This window comes from Plecotus auritus, assembly GCF_963455305.1.
Source record: "Plecotus auritus genome assembly, chromosome: 12".
Taxonomy (NCBI): Eukaryota; Metazoa; Chordata; class Mammalia; order Chiroptera; family Vespertilionidae; genus Plecotus; species Plecotus auritus.
Genome location: NC_137778.1, coordinates 17,420,297 through 17,440,054, shown reverse-complemented (window position 1 = coordinate 17,440,054; position 19,758 = coordinate 17,420,297). Strand labels below are relative to the sequence as shown.

The following is a 19,758-nucleotide window of genomic DNA, read 5'->3' as shown; positions in this document are numbered from 1 at the left end:
AAGGGAGAAATAGAAGCACATATTCATTACATACCTATGGTATACATATCTGTCTACAAAATGTTTATATTTTATATATTACTGAACATCACATACTCAATGCATAATCAATCCTTGGAACATTAAAAAAAAAAGACACTAGTTGGAGGCTTAAATAAGCATGAGAAAAATTCTTCCATTTATCATCATCCCACATCCTATTATGTAGTCAGGATGTTAAAAATTTACCTCTCTGTCTGTTAAACTGACGACCACGGACACCTTGTCTCAATGTTGTCTGAAGTCTTACTCGTCTGAAAGGCTTTGGCTGACTACTGCTAGTATCTAAGAAGAAAAACACGAAATGAATGCAGAGGAATCCATTGTTTGCAATATTTAAAAGTTTTTTAAAAAGGGTAAAAAGAAAATTCCTGTATTTATAGCCCAAATATGACCTCTTCCCACAACCTTAACTCTATAATCCTGTCTAAAACATCATCTTTACCTGGAATGTCCTCCAAATTTTCTCCTTGTTTCTGTTCATTACCAGGGGTCCTCAAATTTTTTAAACAGGGGGCCAGTTCACTGTCCCTCAGACCGTTGGAGGGCCGGACTATAGTTTAAAAAAAAAACTATGAACAAATTCCTATTCGCACTGCAGGCCCGGGACGAGTTGGCTGCTAAGCAGGACAGGCAGCGGCACCCGGCGGGCCGGATAAATGTCCTCGGCGGGCCGCATGTGGCCCGCAGGCTGTAGTTTGAGGACGCCTGGTTCATTACTTTTTTCAGTCTCTTCTCTACACAGCAGCCAAACTGACACTGTCAAGTCTAAGTCAGATCATGTCACTATTTGAAGCCCTCCCAAAACTTCCTTTATCCATGAAAGTCAATGCAATTACAATGACCTACTAGATGTATCCTGTCACCTGCTAATCTCTCCGTCCTTACTGTAGTCTAGCCACACAGACCTCCTTGCTGACCTTGAACACATCACACTCCTGCCTCATTGACTTTGCACTTGCTGTTTCTCTCATCCTAGAATGCTCTTCCCCCAAATGACCGCACAGTGTTTACTTAAAGTCGCTTTCTGTGAAATTGCCTGACAACACATGGTAGACACTCAAATATTTGTTAACCAAATGAATAACTGCTCAGGTGGGAAAGTTTAGTGTGTGATATTTTCAAGTAAATTAAAAAAGATCCTAATTTCCTATTATACTAAAAAGGGAACAAGAACCATATTTTTCCATGTAAACTCTAGTAAGATATAACTAGTTCCAATTCTGTTGAGAAAAAAACAATTTTCATGGGATGTTAGAATATAACTGGGGGCACCAAACTTCATTAATTGTATTGTTGATAGTTGTATACATTATTTCTAATCTCAGCTGCAAGATTACTTATGAATGTCCAGTGATTTAAAGTTACCAGCTGCAAAAAGGTGGATGTGAGATTGGAAACTAGGAATGCTGGCTATAGGCTGATGTGCCAGAGAAGCAGCTGAGAGGGAGAAGAGACCCTGAGATGGCACTGTTCCATGACTGAGAACGTGGTAACTGAGCATGTCTTCCATAAAACTTGGCAGTTGGAGAATGACTGCTATAACAATTCAAAATGAAAATAATCGAAGTGGATGACTGAGTACTGTATTTTTTTAATAAAAGTAATTCCCTACCTAAAAATTTTGAGATAGGCAAGTTGGTATAGTATGTTGTTTAAGACTGGAGTCTCTGGAGGCAAACTTGTGCGCTTGCTCAGGGCTTGCCTATTCTTTACTAGTTATGTGACTTTGGAGAAGTTATTCAATCTGTCGGTGCCTCAAGTTTCCATAACTATAAATTGGGGATGAATGCTTACCACATTGGACTGATGTGATAATTAAATGAGTAAATATATAAAGGGCTTTGCATACTGTCTGATACACAGTAAGTGCTCAACAACTCTCTGTATCAGATCGCTGTAGAACTCTAATATGTAGAACAAACAAAAATGGAGCTGCTCTGGTTTAGGCAAGAGAGAGGCCTAAAGTACTACTCCTTAGTAACCATCCCCCCCACAGCCCTTTTAGCATCATTAATACAACCAATTTTCTTTAATATAAACCAAGTTCCCTGTAAGAAAATAAAATTTCCCTTTTAAATAAAGCATTTTACAATTAAGGGGGGGAGGGGAAGATGATAAAATTGTTACCAATAAAAGTGTCTTTTGCAAACAAGTGTGATGTGTAAAGCTACATGTAGTCAACAGCTGGACCTTACCTACAGAAGAGCTGGAAGGAGGGTCCTGGCTGGTGGAAGGAAGATCTGACTCATCAGATGCCTGCACAGGTTCTTCTTCCTGCTGGCTATCAATTTCTAGGCCTGCTTCTGAACTAATACTAAGAAAGGAAAACAAAAATTGATTAGAAAATATGAAACTGATCCTAGAGTGTATCCTATTGTTTCCAAACTCTTTTCCATATAATTTATCACTTAATGCAGAGTTCTACTCTAAATCAAAACTGCCAACTCTGATACCGGTAGCTGTATATATTTTTAAAGGGGCAGGGGACATGTTGCTTCTTCCTCATTCTTCTCACATTCCAAATTTAGTTGTTTGTTTTCTCTTTTTTATAATTTTTTTCTTTTTGACAAGGGATGTTTACATTCTTAAAATTTGTAGGAGATATATTATCCAGATTTTGATAAACCTCAAAACAACTTTCTAGGAGAGCATAGCAGTAAAATAATTCACAAGTCACAACTATTAATAACAGACCACTAACTCAAAAGGGGCTCTGGCGCAGAGGAGACAGGCTATGGGTAGAATCCCTGGCTCAATGGCCATTTCTCTCTCCCATTCCAGAAAGCACATCAAAAAGAGAGTGAGGAGGTAAGAGTACAAAACAACTTCAATTTTAGTAGTTATTAGTAACAATGTACCTGGAAGTTCTCTCTCATGACTATGTGCCTACGCTGAACAGTGCTGGTCAGGCGTGAAGCTAAATAAAGCCCATGGGGCTGGAGTCAGCCACCAGAGGTTTATGCTGACTCTGAGCTTCTTTCTCACTTGTAAAATGATGACACCTTGCAACCTTGCAAATGTACTGTATGGGTTAGAAATGACTTATATGAAGTGACCTGCATACATGGCATGAGCTCTACATAGGAAATCTGGGTTCTACTTCTAGCACTGCTTCTGACTCATGAAGTAGCCCAACTTTTTATTTATAAAAATTAGGTTTCTGACTGGCTGGTGTGGCTCAGGGGTTGAGCATCGACCTATGAACCAAGAGGTCAGGGTTCAATTCCCAACCCCCAGTTGGGTGTGAGCAAGAGACAGTCAATCAATGATACACTCTCATCATTGATTTTTCTCTCCCCTTCCTCTCTGAAATCAATGAAAATATATTTAAAAATAAATTAGGTTCCATCTTAAAAGTTAAACTTCTCCAAGACTACTTTGTTTATAACACATGTATTACCAATAGTCAGGTCTTGAAAACTACTAGATAATTTCTAATTTATAAGAAGTTCTAAATGCACATTAAGGATAAGTGAGGTTCGTTTGAAAGCCCACTACTAAATGGAAAGTTGAATCATTTCCTAATATTCCTAACTTTCACAGACTGACTTTTCTTTTTTGGGAAAAGTTCAAGCAGCTACATTAATGGGAGGGTACCAGTGATTTTAAAGAAATATTTTGTTCTAGAATAAATATATTATGCAATGTTCAGGGAGCTAATATTTGTCTTCTGTAATAACAACCTCCTAGTCCCAAAATATTATTATATGCAAAAATTAATCTTTCAAAATAGATGGCTCGGTTTACTTTTGTAATAAGATGCAACTGAAAATATAGATCAACAGATTGTTTCCTGGCTAAAGGAAAACAAATGCAAGTCTGGCAAGTCTAAAGTAAGCAAATATTACAAAGTAAACATTTACCCTTCAGATTCTGCCTCCACAAATACTTCATCTCCATCATCACCTGCTGCTGTTTCATTGGTTGTGGATAAAGTGCCAGTCGATGTTGTCACCATTGGAACAGACTGAGAGGCATGCTCTGAAGCATCAGAGGTGGTACTACTCTCAGTAAATACGTTCACTTCAAAACAAGACCAGAAAAGCAACGAACACTTTAACTTTGTAGTTTACCTAATTTTCAGCCAAAAGATGCCTCACAAGTTTCCATTTTACCAATAAAACACACAATCTAGTAATATGATACCTACCTGGAGCTGCTACTTGCAGAGGAGTAGTGGGAACACTTCGGCCACCGGATTCTTCTTCATGAGCTAGGAAGAGGGGTGTTTCATACATTCCTAAACCTAAAGACAATTCTGAATATTAATGAATGAGAAATACAAAAGTGCCAATATGCGAGGCATCTCAAAGAAAAAAATTAATCAGCAAAGACACAACTTTGTTAAAATCCACAATTAGCCCATCAAGCAAACATCAATCCCTCAAAAATGTAAATACAATTTAAACACATCCTTTAAGCTCCCTAACACTAATATAAGTATCTTAAAAAACAAACAAACAAACAGCTAAAAGCTGCTCTTATAGTTTTATACAAGGTAACTTTACTGAATATCCAACTATGTTAGATTCTACTTATCACCAAAACTGCAAGGTATTATTTAGTCCCCTTTTTGCTATCGAAACTAAATTTCAAGCAGCTTAATTAACTTTCCCAAAGTTTCAAAGTTAGTAAGTGGTGGCAACTTCCAAGTCTAGAAATTGCCACACAAAATTCTGAATTTATATGAAGTTAACTCACAATTTCATATTGTAGAGGCATAGTGTTAAAACTAATATCCTAAACCATCAGGGACAAATTTATACTACATGACTTATATGATGGCTACAGATTAGTCTTTTGCTTAGGACTTACTAAAGTAGTATGCATTCCCTATTCACTTATACAATGCTATATAACAAGCTTCCCAGAAAAATAGTGGGCTATATGGGTACCAAATGAAGATTAAATGTCATTAATTCGAAAAATGCATAATTCATGTCCAAATAACCAAATACTATTACTTAATTTAGGAGTCATTTTATTCCACATATTTTTAACATTTTATTTTTCTTATTTTTAATGTTAATGGAAAATATCTAACTTGTATTATGCATTTAACTAGAAATGTTAAATTGTGTGTTTTATTGGTAAAATGGAAACTGTCAAATCAAACACAAAATATGTTGCATTTCTTCTAAAAACTTTAAAATGGGTGGTAGTATTTACGTATGTTTACTGGTTTAAGAAATATTTCTTAACACTTAGTACATGTATGATGCTATACTAGGTGCCAGAAGACATACAAATGTAGCAGCTAGGGTCTATGTTCAAAGAACTCAGAACTTTGTTGAAAAAGATTTATATGGAAGACGATGTTTTGTAAATAGTACATATATTACAGCTTTTCCCATAAATTAGAGGAATTATTTAGATTTCAATTTCTTTTATATTTATATGTGCTTACTTAAAAAAAAATCACATCACAATAGTTTATTACCAAATATAAGCAAACCCAGGAGATACAAGTCTTTAGCTGTTTACCTCCTTGAGAAGCCAGCTGGCCAAGATCAGAGTGACTAGAACTTGTCTGTGGCATATCTTCAGGTGGCCCAAACCGGAATCTAGGAACACCAGCAACTTGTGGGGAACTAAATAGACAAAAATTGATTTAAGATGAAAATGTAAAGTTACTCTGTGCACAATGATAAAAATAAAAAAAAAAATGAGCATAAACAAAATGGGAAGGAAAAAGATGGAAAATAAAGTGGATTGGGAATTCTTATACATTTTCAAAATATCAGCAAAGATTTTGGTAACAATATTAATTCATATTACATGTGATTGATATATACATGATTTATATATAAATAACTTTCATGTCTCTGAACTATATGCCTCATATTTCTTGAATCTGTTAGAAATCTCTGTATCTTTGTAAATACTAAACGTATCTCTATGTATCTATTAAACACATATATTTTCACATGGAAAGCCTTTTCATCCTTTAAGTGGAGTGGTATAGCATAATAGTTTACATAGGTTCTAGAGCCAGACTGACTGCTTAATAAGTGTTAGGGATTCAATGCTGTTCCCATTAAGTATTCTCGGACTCTTTTCTCTTAATTGTTGAAATAAATCACTTCTTCATTTGTGTTAATAAAAACTATTGCTTATACCTCTATTCTCCTAGATTATTAAGATTATATTTATTTGCTCATATGCTTAGTGCTTTCACAATACTATCCACCATGATCACTGTATTTATCACCACCACCAGTCTACAAAGCATTTTACTATCTGCCAATAATATTCTAAACATATTAACATAAATTCTGTAATTCTCACAACTTATAAGGTGGGAACTATTGTATCATCATTCCCACTAAATAACTTGATGCAGCTAGTAAGCAGAACAGCTAGGTTTCAAACCCAGGTATTCTAACTCTAAACTCCATGTTCTTAACCATTGTTACACTGACTCTAAACTTCAAATTCCTGATGGAAGCAATTGTATATCATTCCCTCTAATTTTCCCCAACACTACATTCTCAACCCTCCCATACTACCCCCTGAAAATAGTACACAGTAGAAGACTCAAGGAATAATGAGTCAATCAAATGTAAACAAATTAACAGCGAAGCAGTAAGAATTTGATTCATCAAAAAATGTTTCTTTCATTCACTTACTGAATTGCTTCAGCAAATCCATCAGTACGATGTGGCACCACAAGAGTTGGGGTACTTGGAACTGTTCTGTCTTCATCATCAAAAAAATGCTGCTGCTAAAACAGAAACAAAAAAGGAATTACACAGGCATGACAGAAACACACATATCGACTACACAAATATTTCCTGAACAAATAAACTGATTTTACATTTGGGGGTGGGGGGGTGGGTAGGTACTTACCATGCTACCAATTCCTGGGGTCAACTGAAGCCCACGTCCTACAGACTGCCTCCGAGTCATCTGAATTCTCTGGGCCAAGAAAGGAATTACATTTTTGTTTTTAAGGAATTAGACAATGAAACAAACTCTAAATATCAATGGAGCTTATTATGCTTACTTGGTAATAAAATAACCAAAATGTTAGCAGATGATGTAATAATCATCAGGTTATTTTTTTCAGGAAAAACTGCCACTAATCTTATACTAAAGAAACCAGTTTTAAAATATGACAACTTTTTAATTATACAGACTATAACATTAAACCAACAAATATTTCATTAATAGACAGAATATTAACCAATATTTAAAACTAATCTTTGATCATATCTTATTTCTTTGTAACTAATTTATTCATTAGTAAGTATGCTTTTGGATTTTATGGCTTACTTATCTTTTGGAAAGATTACTAGCAGTACTCGCTACATATAAACTGTTTCTCAATTTAGTCAATTTTAAACTAATAGATTTGGTATATTTTGCAGGATCCATACACAATCTTTTAAGACTTTATATTTTCACATAATGCAGTTTTCTTCACAAGTGGTAATTTAGATCTACACTTGAAAATGTTCCATGCTCTAAAGGGTTAAAACTCAAGCTAGATTATTAATAGAGCCTTTGTACTTGTCCTGTTTCTGCAAGAGCTTCTGATTAAGAGATATCCAAAGAGTGCTACATGTAAAGGGTTATGCACACTTTCATTAATTTTCAAAGTGGAAATTAATATGTATGATATTAAAAAATGAAGAGAAGAATGTTTTGTTAAGCAGAACAGAATTTCCTTTTTAAAAAAACATGCAACTTAGAGAAAAAAAACCACTTCAAAACAGATGCGTGGTCAGCTGCTAAAATACATTTTACATTAATTAAAATCCAAGAATATCTTTTTCCTTTTGTAATTTGTAGAAACAGTGACCAGACTTTTATTTGCTATGACTATAACCATTTCAACTTATGCACAACTTCTAGTCAGCCTTGCCTTTTCAAGGAGATCAGAGATTCATTTCAGTTCAAAGAATTTTATAAAAATATGCCAAAACATTAAAGGGTTTACTTAATTTCTGGGGGAAAAAGGCAATATCTACTGGAAAGGGAAAAGAGCCAATATTTTTAAAAGTTCATTTTTCAGAATGACCACTACATTTAATACCTGAACTGGTGGTCCCAACTCTTGAGGTGGGGCATGAATGGTTAGTCTTGGGGGAAGTGGGTGCGGTGGACGTCTTGGTGACTGAGGTGCTCGAGGGGTCTGTCTTTCAGATGCTGATGATGGCTGTTCTCTAGAAATCTCCTGGGGAAAAGAGGACTCTGCAGTACCTGTATTTCCTTCACCTACAGGAAAAGAGAAGCTTATTTTGAACTATTAAACTTACTGCAAAATAACTTGGACAATCCCTAAAGTATGAATCTTGTCACTAGGAATGTTCACCTCAGTAGTATTTTCAGAAGGAAAGTAGTGAGGTATGGTGGGCCCAGAGATCATGGGTATGCAATTACCAGTAGTATGGCTTTTAGCCAAGTTCCTTAACCTTTTTGGTTGGTTAATGCAAGATGTAATCTACAAGAAAGATTTTTCTGAAGGTTTCAAATAGTAGACAGAAGCACTTAGCCTAACACATAAACATTTAATACATTTTGGCTCATATTATTAAAATTGGCAAATTCCTTAAGAGTGAGACCACTATGGCATCAGTATTACACTCAAACAAGATGAAGACTATTGGGAAAAGCCCAATAATGGCACTCTTATATTTTGGTTTTCCTAAATTTTGAATTTAATGATCCTTCAGATGTCTGGGTCTACAATATACACGGTAGAAACATCAGAAGCTATTATCTACTTTGAAAGTTCAATAAGATATTACAGAATTTAGTAGTTTAAAAGTTAGGTCTAGAACAGATTCTAGCTTTAACACTTAATAGCTTTGTGACCTTGGTTAAGTCACTTTGCTTATTTCTGCTTCCGTTTCTCAGATTCTACACTGGTACTTAAACCTGACAAGCTTATTATGAGAATTAATTCAATACAAGTATACATGCTCAGAAAAAGCATTTTTGTAACTATTGGCAATGCACATAATCTATCCACTAATTAAATTTTATCCAGACTATTAGGCCAATTTCTGCTTGATTGTAAAAAGGAAAACTCTAGCAAGTATTCAATGAGCATCTGTTATATGCTTTGTGTCTGGGAAAAATGGATATGAACATTTTCCCTTAAAACACGTAGCATTTAGAGATAACACCTACAGATGCAACCACAGAATCAGCTCAAAATGGACCTATCCTAAAAAGACAATGAAGCTCATTTGAGAGCGGACCAAAACTGCAGGTCATGTAGTGAAGCATGTGCAGAGGAAAGAGCTTTGGTCTCCAGCTGTACCTGAACTAAAGTCTCCCCCTTTAACCAAATGACCAGGACATAATCGAACTTGAACACTGGAACCCTTTCAGACACCAATAAACTGTTGTCCAGGAAGATCCAGTGTTGATGCCCTGTTACTATAAATGACCAAGTTCCAAGGTCCCCAATTACAAATTGCCTTGTCAGCACTATTCCCCCTAGCCCCTTAAAAACCATTAACCTAGGCCAGTGAGTAAGATGGATATAAGGTACCATTTAGGTCTCCCATCTCCCTTGGCGTCTTCTTGATCAATAAACCTTTTCTTACTCCAAGCTCGAACATTTTGAGTTTTTGCCTTTCTAAGCATTGGGCACACAAACTTTGCTTTCAGTAACAACCTGGTGAGCCAGTCAGGAGCTAGTGCTTATGGTAGGCCAAACCTGGAACAGCCTCCAACGATGTTTTGCCTTGGGGGCTCGGAAGGTACTTTCCCTGGCAGGCGCTGGCCAAATCAGCACAGAGCTCATTTTGGAATAAGAAATGCCTTTGGACTTCAATCTACGTTGGTTTGGTTTTGGGGTAAGTTGCTCCATTTTGGGGGTAAGTGTGCAGCCAGGAATCTTCTATGTGGGCTTTCTCTCCCTTGGGACAAAACTATCTGCATTTTAAACTTAGTTGGGGGCCTCCATTTAAGAGCAGGATCAGGATTTCTGGGCTCTACCCATTTGTGTCTTTGTTTGTGGTAGACCGTGTTAAGTATGTTGTGTCTCTGCAAGTCGATGTGCTTGATCTGGAAGTAGGGTAAGTCATCCTGGCGTGTACAACCAGGAACTCCTTTCTCCTCCATTTTCCTTTGAAATAAGCCACATTAATTTTATTTCCCTGTTGGAGAAGAGAATAATTGTAGAATTTTTACCTGATTTTTGAACTTGTTTGGCCACTTGAATTTGAAATCTGTAACTTGTATAGTTTATCTAAGATTTGGTTAGGATAGTACTCAATTACCTTGTTTGTATGTTATATGTTGATCTCGTTCTGTGTGTACTTTGTTCATTGGCTTGAAGTTAAGAAGTGATATTGGGTCTGTTGGCTTCTTCTCCTCCCCCATCTTCATCTCCAGACACGTGGCAGCTGCCAGGTGTGCTCAGGCTCCATTCTAGCCATCTTCCTCCAGGAAAACCTACCACTTTTAACTCAGGCGTCCTGAAGTCACTTTTTACCTTCTGAGCATTTGAACTTTATTGTGCACACTTTCTTTCCATTTTCTGTTGTTTGTGTTTGTTGACAAGTGTCCACGTTAAGGGACATCCTTGAAGGAGAGGCTCTCAGGCCCCTTGGAGACAATGGAATGCATTCTTTGATTGATAATTACTTTAAAAATGGCTTTAAAGGAATTCTTAAAGCATGCAAAGCTTGGTCATCTGAGTAAAATCCTAACTCACTCACTCCATCTGCCAGAAACATCATTTGGATCCAGTTTTATAACCCTGAGTTATTCACTGTACTTGGGCGATAAAAGTTAATGCTTTAAAATGAAAGCTATGATTGAGAACCAAGATGGCAGAGTAGGTAAACACTGGTACTTGCTGCCTCCCACAACCACATCAAAATTATAACTGAAATATGAAACAGCCATCATTCAGAACCACCTGAAAGCTGGATAAATGGAAGTCCAACTAGAGAAGTAAAGAAGAAAGCACAATGAGACCCGTAGGAGGGGCAGAGGCACAGAATGGGCTGGACCGGTACCCATGCTGTTTGTTTTTTTTTAAATCAGGAGGGATATTTTGGCTACTCTTCCATTGTGAGGAACAAGGGGTCCCAGCCCCACACCAGATCCCTAGCCTAGGGTTCCAGAGCTGGGAAGAGAAGCCCCCATAACTTTGGGTTGTAAAAACCAGCAGGGATTGTGGCTGAGTGACATGGAGGCTGCTGGAGACCCACGTGTTTCCTGAAAGGGCCAGTGCATGAACTTACTCTGACTCGATCTCTAGCACTGGGTGGCTTTGGGGGACCCAGACATATACAGGAAGGAACTGGTCTGGCATCAGGGCAGGAACTTGGGGGTGGCTTTCCCCCAGACAGGGATCCTTGCAGGGATCACTGTTCCTGTGCTGGGACCCCCCCCATCTCAGAGCTGAATGGTAGCCCTGAGTTTCCATCCGCTTGGCTCACACTGTTTCCACTACCCTGGTGATTCTCTGAGACCCCACCCCATCCAATTTGCAGCCCCACCCAAGCTGTTTGCAGCAGCTTTTCCATATGAATGGCCTGTCCTGACTCAGGCTTCACTTTCCTAAAATCTCTCAAACAAGCAGCAGCTTGAGTCAGTGTGTACCAAACCTATAAATAAAAGGCCCAAGACCCTGCACTAGCACCAGCCTGCCTTGCTTTACAAGTCCAATACAAGTAGCAGCCATCTATAGGATTCTCTCTCTGTAGAGCTCCTGCCAGGTGGACCCAGGAAGTGGCTGACTTTGCACCTCACGGGAGGTCCCAAAGCCAGTGCACCCAGTGGACAGCTTCAGACCACACCAGATTACAATTGTACACATCCACAAGCAACACACTCAAGGGCCAGACTCAGTGAGCATCAAAGCACCACTGAAGCAAGTCCTGCTCCATAGGGGTGTCTTCTGCACAGCTGCTCTTCCACTGTAGTCACAGTTGGAACTCACAGCCAATTGGCCTGGATGTCAATTTGTCCCAGTGACGCAAACAGCAATCAAGGTCCCAGCAATCAAGGTCCAACTATAAGACTATGCACACAGCCCACACAAGGGCATACCTAGAGTGCCAGCTCAAGTGACTGGGGAGGCTGAGCTACTGGGTCCCACAGGACACCTACCACACAAGGCAATTCTACCAATTAGGCAGCTCTACCTAATACATAGAAACAAAAACAGGGAAGCAGCCAAAATATGGGGACAAAGAAACATGTCACAAATGAAAGAAATGGAAGCAAACAAACTACTGCATGCAAAGTTCAAAACCATGGTTATAAGGTTACTCAAGGATCTTAATGAGAGTTTGAAGGGACTCAGAGCTTCAAGGGACTTAGTGAGACATTCAAGTATCTTAGTAAGAATGTCAAAGACATGAAAAAGGATGAGTCAGAAATTAGGCATACACTAACTGAAATAAAGAATAATTTATAGGGATTCAATGGTAGATGATTCTGAGAATCAAATCAATGATTTGGAAATGAAGAAGCAAAAAACACCCAATCAGTGGAGCAAAAAGAATAAAAAATATGAAGATATTTGCATTATGGGGGTGCCAGAAGAAGAGAGAAAGCAAGATATTGAAATTTTGTAAGAAATAATGACAGAAAACTTCCCCTACCTGGTGAAAGAAATAGACTTACAAGTCCAGGAAGCACATAGTTCCAAACAAGAGGAACCCAAAGAGGCCCACAACGAGACACATCATAATTAAAATGCCAAGGGCTAAAGACAAAGAGAGAATCTTAAAAGCATCAAGAGAAAAGCAGTTAGTTACCAAAAGGGAGCACCCATCTGACTGTCAGCTGATTTCTCAACAGAAACTTTGCAGGCCAAAAAGGAGTGGCAAGAAATATTCAAAATGATGAATACAAGGACCTATAACCAGCAAAGCTATCATTTAGAACTAAAGGTCAGATAAAGAGCTTCACAGATAAGAAAAAGCTAAAGGAGTTCATGACCACCAAACCAGTGTTACATGAAATGTTGAAGGGTATTCTTTTAAGAGGAGGAAGAGGAAGAAGAAAAAGATAAAAAATATGAAGAATAAAGAGGCAATAAATACATAACTGAATCTAAAAATCAAACGAGTAAGGAATCTAATGAACAGAATAAACTGGTGAATACAACAGAATCAGAGGCATGGAAACAGACTGACAAATCTCAGAGGGAAGGGGGAGGAGGGGGATGGTAAGAGATTAGCCAAAGATCTTATATGCATATATATTAATTACCTATGGACACAGACAATAGGGTGGTGAAGGCTTGGGGTGGAACAGGAACTGGGTGGAGGGAGAAATTGGGGCGTGGGGTGGGGAAAGGGAGACATCTGTAATACCCTCAACAATAAAGATTTAAAGACAAATAAATAAAATGAAAGCTATGAGATTTGTCTCCATTGGTCTGCATGTTTATGTATATCAATATATGTTTGTTCTAGATATAGGATATTTCTACCCTGTATGGTATTGCTAATTTATATTCAATTGACTTAAATTTGTGCTTATATAAGAATTCTTAAAAAACCTAACAGACTAACCCAAATGCTTTTCAGAATCACATAATCTAAAAAAATATTTGATATTAAAGCTGGTTTTAAATTGGTTTGGTTAAATAGGAATAACTTTAGAATCTACAGAATTAAATAATACTTTTATTCTACCTGTTTTTATTAGTCCAATAAGTAAGCTGATACAAAATTAGAGTTAGGTTTCTCTCCACTGAAAAAGACTACTGGTCTGTTACTGAAACTGTGAAAAAGTTTTCTGCCTAGAAAGCAAATATTCTGTGCTTTATCAAAATAATTTTGTGTTATATTGTCTTAATCAGGTATTTGATTAGTTAAGAAAGCTAAATCTCCTAAATAGTAAGAACTAAAGTTTTGCTATGTAAACAGCATTTTTTCTTTTTCTTTCAGAATTTACAGTACTTTATCGGAAATTTGGAGAAGGCTCCAAAGAAAGACACACACCTTTACACGACAAACAAAAATGTACATATTTTCTTATTATAGGCACTAAAAATAGGTTATCTTCCAGATCAAAATCTGTATTTTTGTATGTAATCCGGATGAGCTGAAGCTTTCTTCTGCCACAAGGTTGATGCCTTTACAATGGCAAAGAAACTGTTAGAAAATGTGTTTCCCACTTGGGGTCTACCTTACACAATCTCTAGTGATTGAGATAACCACTTTACTGAGCAAACCATATGAACCCTGAGAGACAACCTTGCCATTAACAGGAAAAACTGGATTCAAGCAGAACAAGTTCAATTTCATAGAACTGAATGATGAAAATGGTTATAATTTTTATGACGTTTTCATTTGAAATTGTTGACTTCTTTAATCTTTTGTTTTCCAAATAAAAGGAAACGTGTTTACCAATGACTTAGCAATTTGGTAAACTCTATCTCTTAGCAGAATTGAAACATTTATTTTCTTCTTCCTACTGGGTCCTTCCAGAATCTAGAAACTTCTAAGGAGTGTTTTTATTTTCATGGCAAAGTGATTATTAGCCACCAAAGTTTAATAATAATGTTTTCTTTATAACGGGATACAACTGGAAACTGGTTTTATTCCCGAGGCTTTGACTGAAAAGTTATGTTTGAGAGAGACATGCAGATACAGATGTGACCAGAAATCTTTGAGGAGTTAAGATTGACTTTTGAAGCCAATAAAAAAACCCTATGGGAAAATAGCCTGATACCTTGGTTTATGTGGTTCACAGCAGTCTTACCAGGTGAAGAACTAAGGTTGCTTCTTGGGAGATGCAAAGAAAGAACCTCAGAATATGTTGGAAACCTTAACAGAGGAATTCGCCCAAATATATAGGTACTGCAGAAGTCTGACAGTTTGAATTTTGGCCATTCAAAGCACCAGGGGCATGAACTTGGGTTTCAGAATTAAAGCAAAAAAAGTTCATTGTGTTGGGACTACACAATGAATGTATCTTAAATCTACAAAATGTTTCATAAAATGTATATTACCCAAGTATCATTAATGTCTCTCTACCGCATCTCTTAAAAACTATTCTTCATTATATGGTTAATATTCATTAGTTTATGGCTTTTTAGTCTTGAGAGGCTAAAGTTCAATCTGAATATTCCTCAGGAAAATTCCAGAAAAGCACATTTAATGGTACCTCTATGATTAATTACTATTCTTGCTGCAGTTAGACAAATAGACAGACCAAGTTTATTGACACTAGATTTATTTTGCAGATACACTAGTATTAACTTGGCTATCTTTGGTAAAAATCAGGGTGATTTTAGAGAGAAAATCATGTTTCAATAGGAACTACAATATACCTTTGTGGATATTAGATTCTAGCACTGTCCATGGCCTTTTGAATTCTGTTTGCTACTTGTAAACTGGACTGGATGCTGAATCCTTGTGTAGTGACTTGAAATCATTTAAGAACTAAAATTGCCCTTTTCCTAAACCTTGCTAGCTCATCATGGTTTGAGGACATAATAACAAAAGTTACTTTATTCTTTATCTCATTAGAGTACAGGTATCCTGGCCTGCTGCTACCTCTACCATTGCTGTGGTCTCTTCTTGTCCCCTCGAAGGCTCAGGGACCATCGTGGAAGAGATAGGAGTAAAAGCTGGATAACAGGGGCACAATGGACAGCTAATCCTCCCTCTTAATTGAACCTGGACTTGGTTGCCCTATTTCCCTCAAGATTAAGGAATGAAACAACAAAAGGGGGGATCCAATCCTGTTTAACAAAACACTAAAGTGCTTTTCAGAAACAACAGACCAAAACCACAAGTCACAGATGAAGCATAAACAGAGAAAACTTTGAGCTTCAGCTGCACCTGGAACCAAAGTCTCACTCCCCACCCTGCCCCCACCAAAGGACCAGGACATAACCAGAACTTGAACACTGTAATCCTTCCCAATGCCAAGGGTCCCTTGTCCAGGAAGATCCTGTCTTGTTCACCCCTTTACCATAAATGGCTAAGTTCCAAGGCCCTCAAATTAAAACTTGCCCTGTCAGTGCTTCTACATACCTATTCCCCGCAGCCCCTTAACTTAGTCCAGTGAGCAAGATGGATCTAAGGCACCATTAGGTCTCCAATCTTTTCCTTCTCCACCAATAAACCTTTCCTCACCCTGAATTCTGACACTGTGAATTTTGGCCATTCAAAGCACCAGGGTCATGAACTTTGGTTTCAGCAATAAGGCAATAAATAAATAAATTTAAAAAAATCCCTCTTTATCCCAACTACACACAAAAGATGTATCTTAAATCTATAAATGTTTTATAAAATGTGTATTACCTAAGATTAACGATACTCATCCTACCTCAACTCTTAAATACTATTCTTCATTATATGGTTAATAGCCATTAGTTTATTTTTCTCCTAAAAGTTTAAAATGGAAAGTGGCCCGTTCTTAATTCCCTTAATTCAAATGAGCATATTCCTTGTAGTGCCTTTAAAATACATAGATCGCCGAAACCGGTTTGGCTCAGTGGATAGAGCGTCGGCCTGCGGACTGAGGGGTCCCGGGTTCGATTCCGGTCAGGGGCATGTACATTGGTTGCGGGCACATCCCCACTGGGGGGTGTGCAGGAGGCAGCTGATTGATGTTTCTCTCTCATCGATGTTTCTAGCTCTCTATCCCTCTCCCTTCCTCTCTGTGAAATATCAATAAAAAAAATGTGTTAAAAAAAAAAATAAAATAAAATACATCGATCTATATGAAAACTCAGAGACACTGTTTTCCTTAGACTAAATATATAAGTTTTTTATTATACTGGTACTCATGATTTTGGCTTAATATTATCTATAAAACCAGGATATTAATACTAGATAATCACCAATTTTTTAAAATGATTCTAAAATTTTTTCTATGAATCTCATAATCCTTTACTGCCTACAACATTTCAATGGCCCTCCAGAACTCTTCATTTCAAAAATTTAACAAAAAGCATGCTATATTGGTCAAAAAGGCTTTTATTCATTGGATAAGCAGACAATATTAATATTGCGAAGCTTCAATATCCACACTCTTGAAACATGTAGCTTGTTAGACTGACCTCTTCTGGTTGTGAACTGCTGTTAGAAGTACCTGATTTAATTTTTTCACTTAACAAAAACAGCAGCAACACATGTTATTTGTAATATTTTACAGGTTTCGATGTTTTAACCTTACAGTAGTCCAATGAGGTAGAAAAGATAGTATAAATGTCTGCACTTTACAGGTATAAATATAGCAGACTTTATGACAGAATAAAATGACAAAGCTAGGACAAGCATCAATCTTTAGCTTGCCAATTTACTAAGTTTTATGACCTATGTGATAAATGCAATCTTAATTTAGAAAATATTACCAGAATCTTCCATGAAAAAGAGACTAAGAATCTCACCACTATTTTGAGAATCAGCAGCTCTCTGATTACTTTCACCTCCACCCATACTTTCTTCTGTTTCTGTACCTGGATCAGTCCCATCACCACCCTAAAAACAAAATATAAATACTAAGTGCAAATAAATCAAATATAATTGTCTTAAGAAATATTAATCCGCTACACAAAAGGTGTAGAAACAAACCCAAAGGTATAAAAAGTTGTAGTGTTCTAAGAATAGAGGCCTTTTAATACCCTTGGAGAAGTTTTTTTGAGGAAGTCCTTAAAATGCATGGTCAAAATTCTAACCAGTTACCTCAGCATCATCAGCTTCATATCCATCATTGCCATCTGCACTACCGGTGCCTTCATTACTATCATCACCCTCGTCTCCCATCCCAGTGTCATCTTCATCATCATCATCTTCTTCCTCATCTTCTTCATAATCCTATTAAAAAGATCCCTACATAAAAATAAAGATCTAGGATATGGCGCACATGTTCTGAACATCTTGATAACATACTTAGAAATTTATGTGGCATGTTGTTGATCAGGGTACATGAGTTGTTATGGGATTAGTTCAGTGGTAGCAACGGTGAAATTTACCAGTAGTAATACAATAACAATCAATTCTGAAACTAATCAGTTCAATGATTAAAGCTCCTAGATGTCCACAAGGTGTCAAGTGATCCACTTTAATTTTAAATTTAGTATGTGGCATTGAAGACTGATAAAATTATGCTTTAGTATGAGGTTTGATTAATAACAGAATCTGAAATGTGAAGCTGTCAATATAGGATTAACTCCCAAAATAAAACAGTGTCACTGAAAATATGCCTCAATTATTATACCTCATTTTCTTTTGAAAAGGACTATGGGGCTCCTCCATGAGGGGGAAAAAAAAAATCTGAGTTTCTTCTATTATTTCTAGAAACCATAGATCTTACAAATAAATCCAGTCATCTATAGTAAGATTTATGATTAAGTCTAACTAGTCTAACAAATCCTAAAGTGCTTAGCAATCATTTAAAAAACAAATGGGTTTTCCATCACTGTTCTACACTCAATTTCACTATAAAATATTAATTTCGGAGCTAATCAAGGTAAAAGAAAAAGCAAAATCACTAATTTATACTGACAGAAAATCAGAATTTGTTCGATGCTTTAGTAGTCTGGATGATTTCAGCATTTCAAAGAACTTATATGCACATATACACAACCCATGGACAGAGACAACAGTGTGGTAGGCCTGGAGGGGGAAAAGGTGTGGGCCAGAGGTAGTGACAGGGGGGGAAAGAGGAGACATATGCAATACTTTGAACAATAAAGATAACTTAAAAACAAAAATGGATGATTTCAAACCTCATGATCTCCATCATTTTCATCATCATCCTCTTCTTCATCATCACTGTCAATTACAATGACATCATCTCCTTTCCCTTGACCATCTTGGGATGAAGTTGTTTGCTGATCTGACTGAAGGGCTCCAAGATCTATTTGTAAAGATTGAGAAGTTTCTTCACTGTCTTCCATTGGAGTATAATCTGCTTGGGTGACTCCCTTTAAAAATTAAAAACATTTATAAAAAGTTGAATATGCCTAAATCTATCAGTAACATACCACAGATCCAAGTAAAGACTAAAGAACACATATGGGCTACAAGCATTTTATTTTTAAAAACATGGTTTTCAAAAGAATTTTAAAAACAAATAAAAGATTAACCTTTGGGTTTCTTTATTGTCTTCCTATAGAGGAATTATAAATCTCATTGGATAATACTCCAATAAAAAAACAAGAAAAAAAAAATAGCCCTGGCCAGTGTGGATCAGTTGGTTAGAATGTCGTCCCGTGCATGAGAAGGTCGAGGGTTCAACTCCTAGTCAGGGTACATACCTAGGTTGTGGGTTTGATCCCCAGTTGGGGAGCTTCGGGAGGCAACTGATCAATGTATCTCTCTCCTGTTGATGTCTCTTTCTCTCTCCCTTCTTCTCTAAAATCAAGTAAAAATAATAGTTATACACACACACACACAAAATATACAGATGTGTGTGTCAAAACTACTAACATGATAGTGTAAGATTAGTGTTGTCCAACAGAGATATAACAAGAGTCACAGTGTGATTCACATATGCAATTTAAAATTTTCTAGTAGTCATTTAAAAAGACAAGACATAGGGGAAATCAATTTTAATAATACACTTAACAGAGCCCAAACATTATTTTAACATGTAATCAACGTACAGATTAACCAGATATTCTGCATTTTAACATTTGTAGTAAGTCTTCAAATTCCAATGCATACTTCATACTTTTGACATATTTCAATGTCAAGAACAGCTAATTGATTAGTTGACAGTACAGTAGCAGACCAGTTTAAAAAAAAAAAAATCCGTGAGTCTGCAACC

At 36.8% G+C, this 19,758-nt stretch overlaps 1 protein-coding gene across 2 annotated transcripts in view; it reads right to left on the bottom strand.

The window, feature by feature from the left end:
* TPR (translocated promoter region, nuclear basket protein) overlaps positions 1–19,758 on the bottom strand; it is a 65,297-nt gene that overhangs the window by 526 nt on the left and 45,013 nt on the right. The window contains exons 41-51 of one of the 2 annotated variants that reach the window (XM_080649231.1): positions 18,716–18,913; positions 17,670–17,801; positions 17,375–17,465; positions 8,081–8,262; positions 6,892–6,960; positions 6,672–6,766; positions 5,527–5,633; positions 4,193–4,288; positions 3,906–4,065; positions 2,238–2,356; positions 229–324 (exon numbers count right to left, since the gene is read on the bottom strand). In XM_080649231.1, coding sequence (XP_080505357.1) covers positions 229–324; positions 2,238–2,356; positions 3,906–4,065; positions 4,193–4,288; positions 5,527–5,633; positions 6,672–6,766; positions 6,892–6,960; positions 8,081–8,262; positions 17,375–17,465; positions 17,670–17,801; positions 18,716–18,913 — 1,345 coding nt within the window. The remainder of the gene's footprint in view (positions 1–228; positions 325–2,237; positions 2,357–3,905; positions 4,066–4,192; positions 4,289–5,526; positions 5,634–6,671; positions 6,767–6,891; positions 6,961–8,080; positions 8,263–17,374; positions 17,466–17,669; positions 17,802–18,715; positions 18,914–19,758) is intronic. The other variant, XM_080649232.1, reaches the window with a different exon arrangement.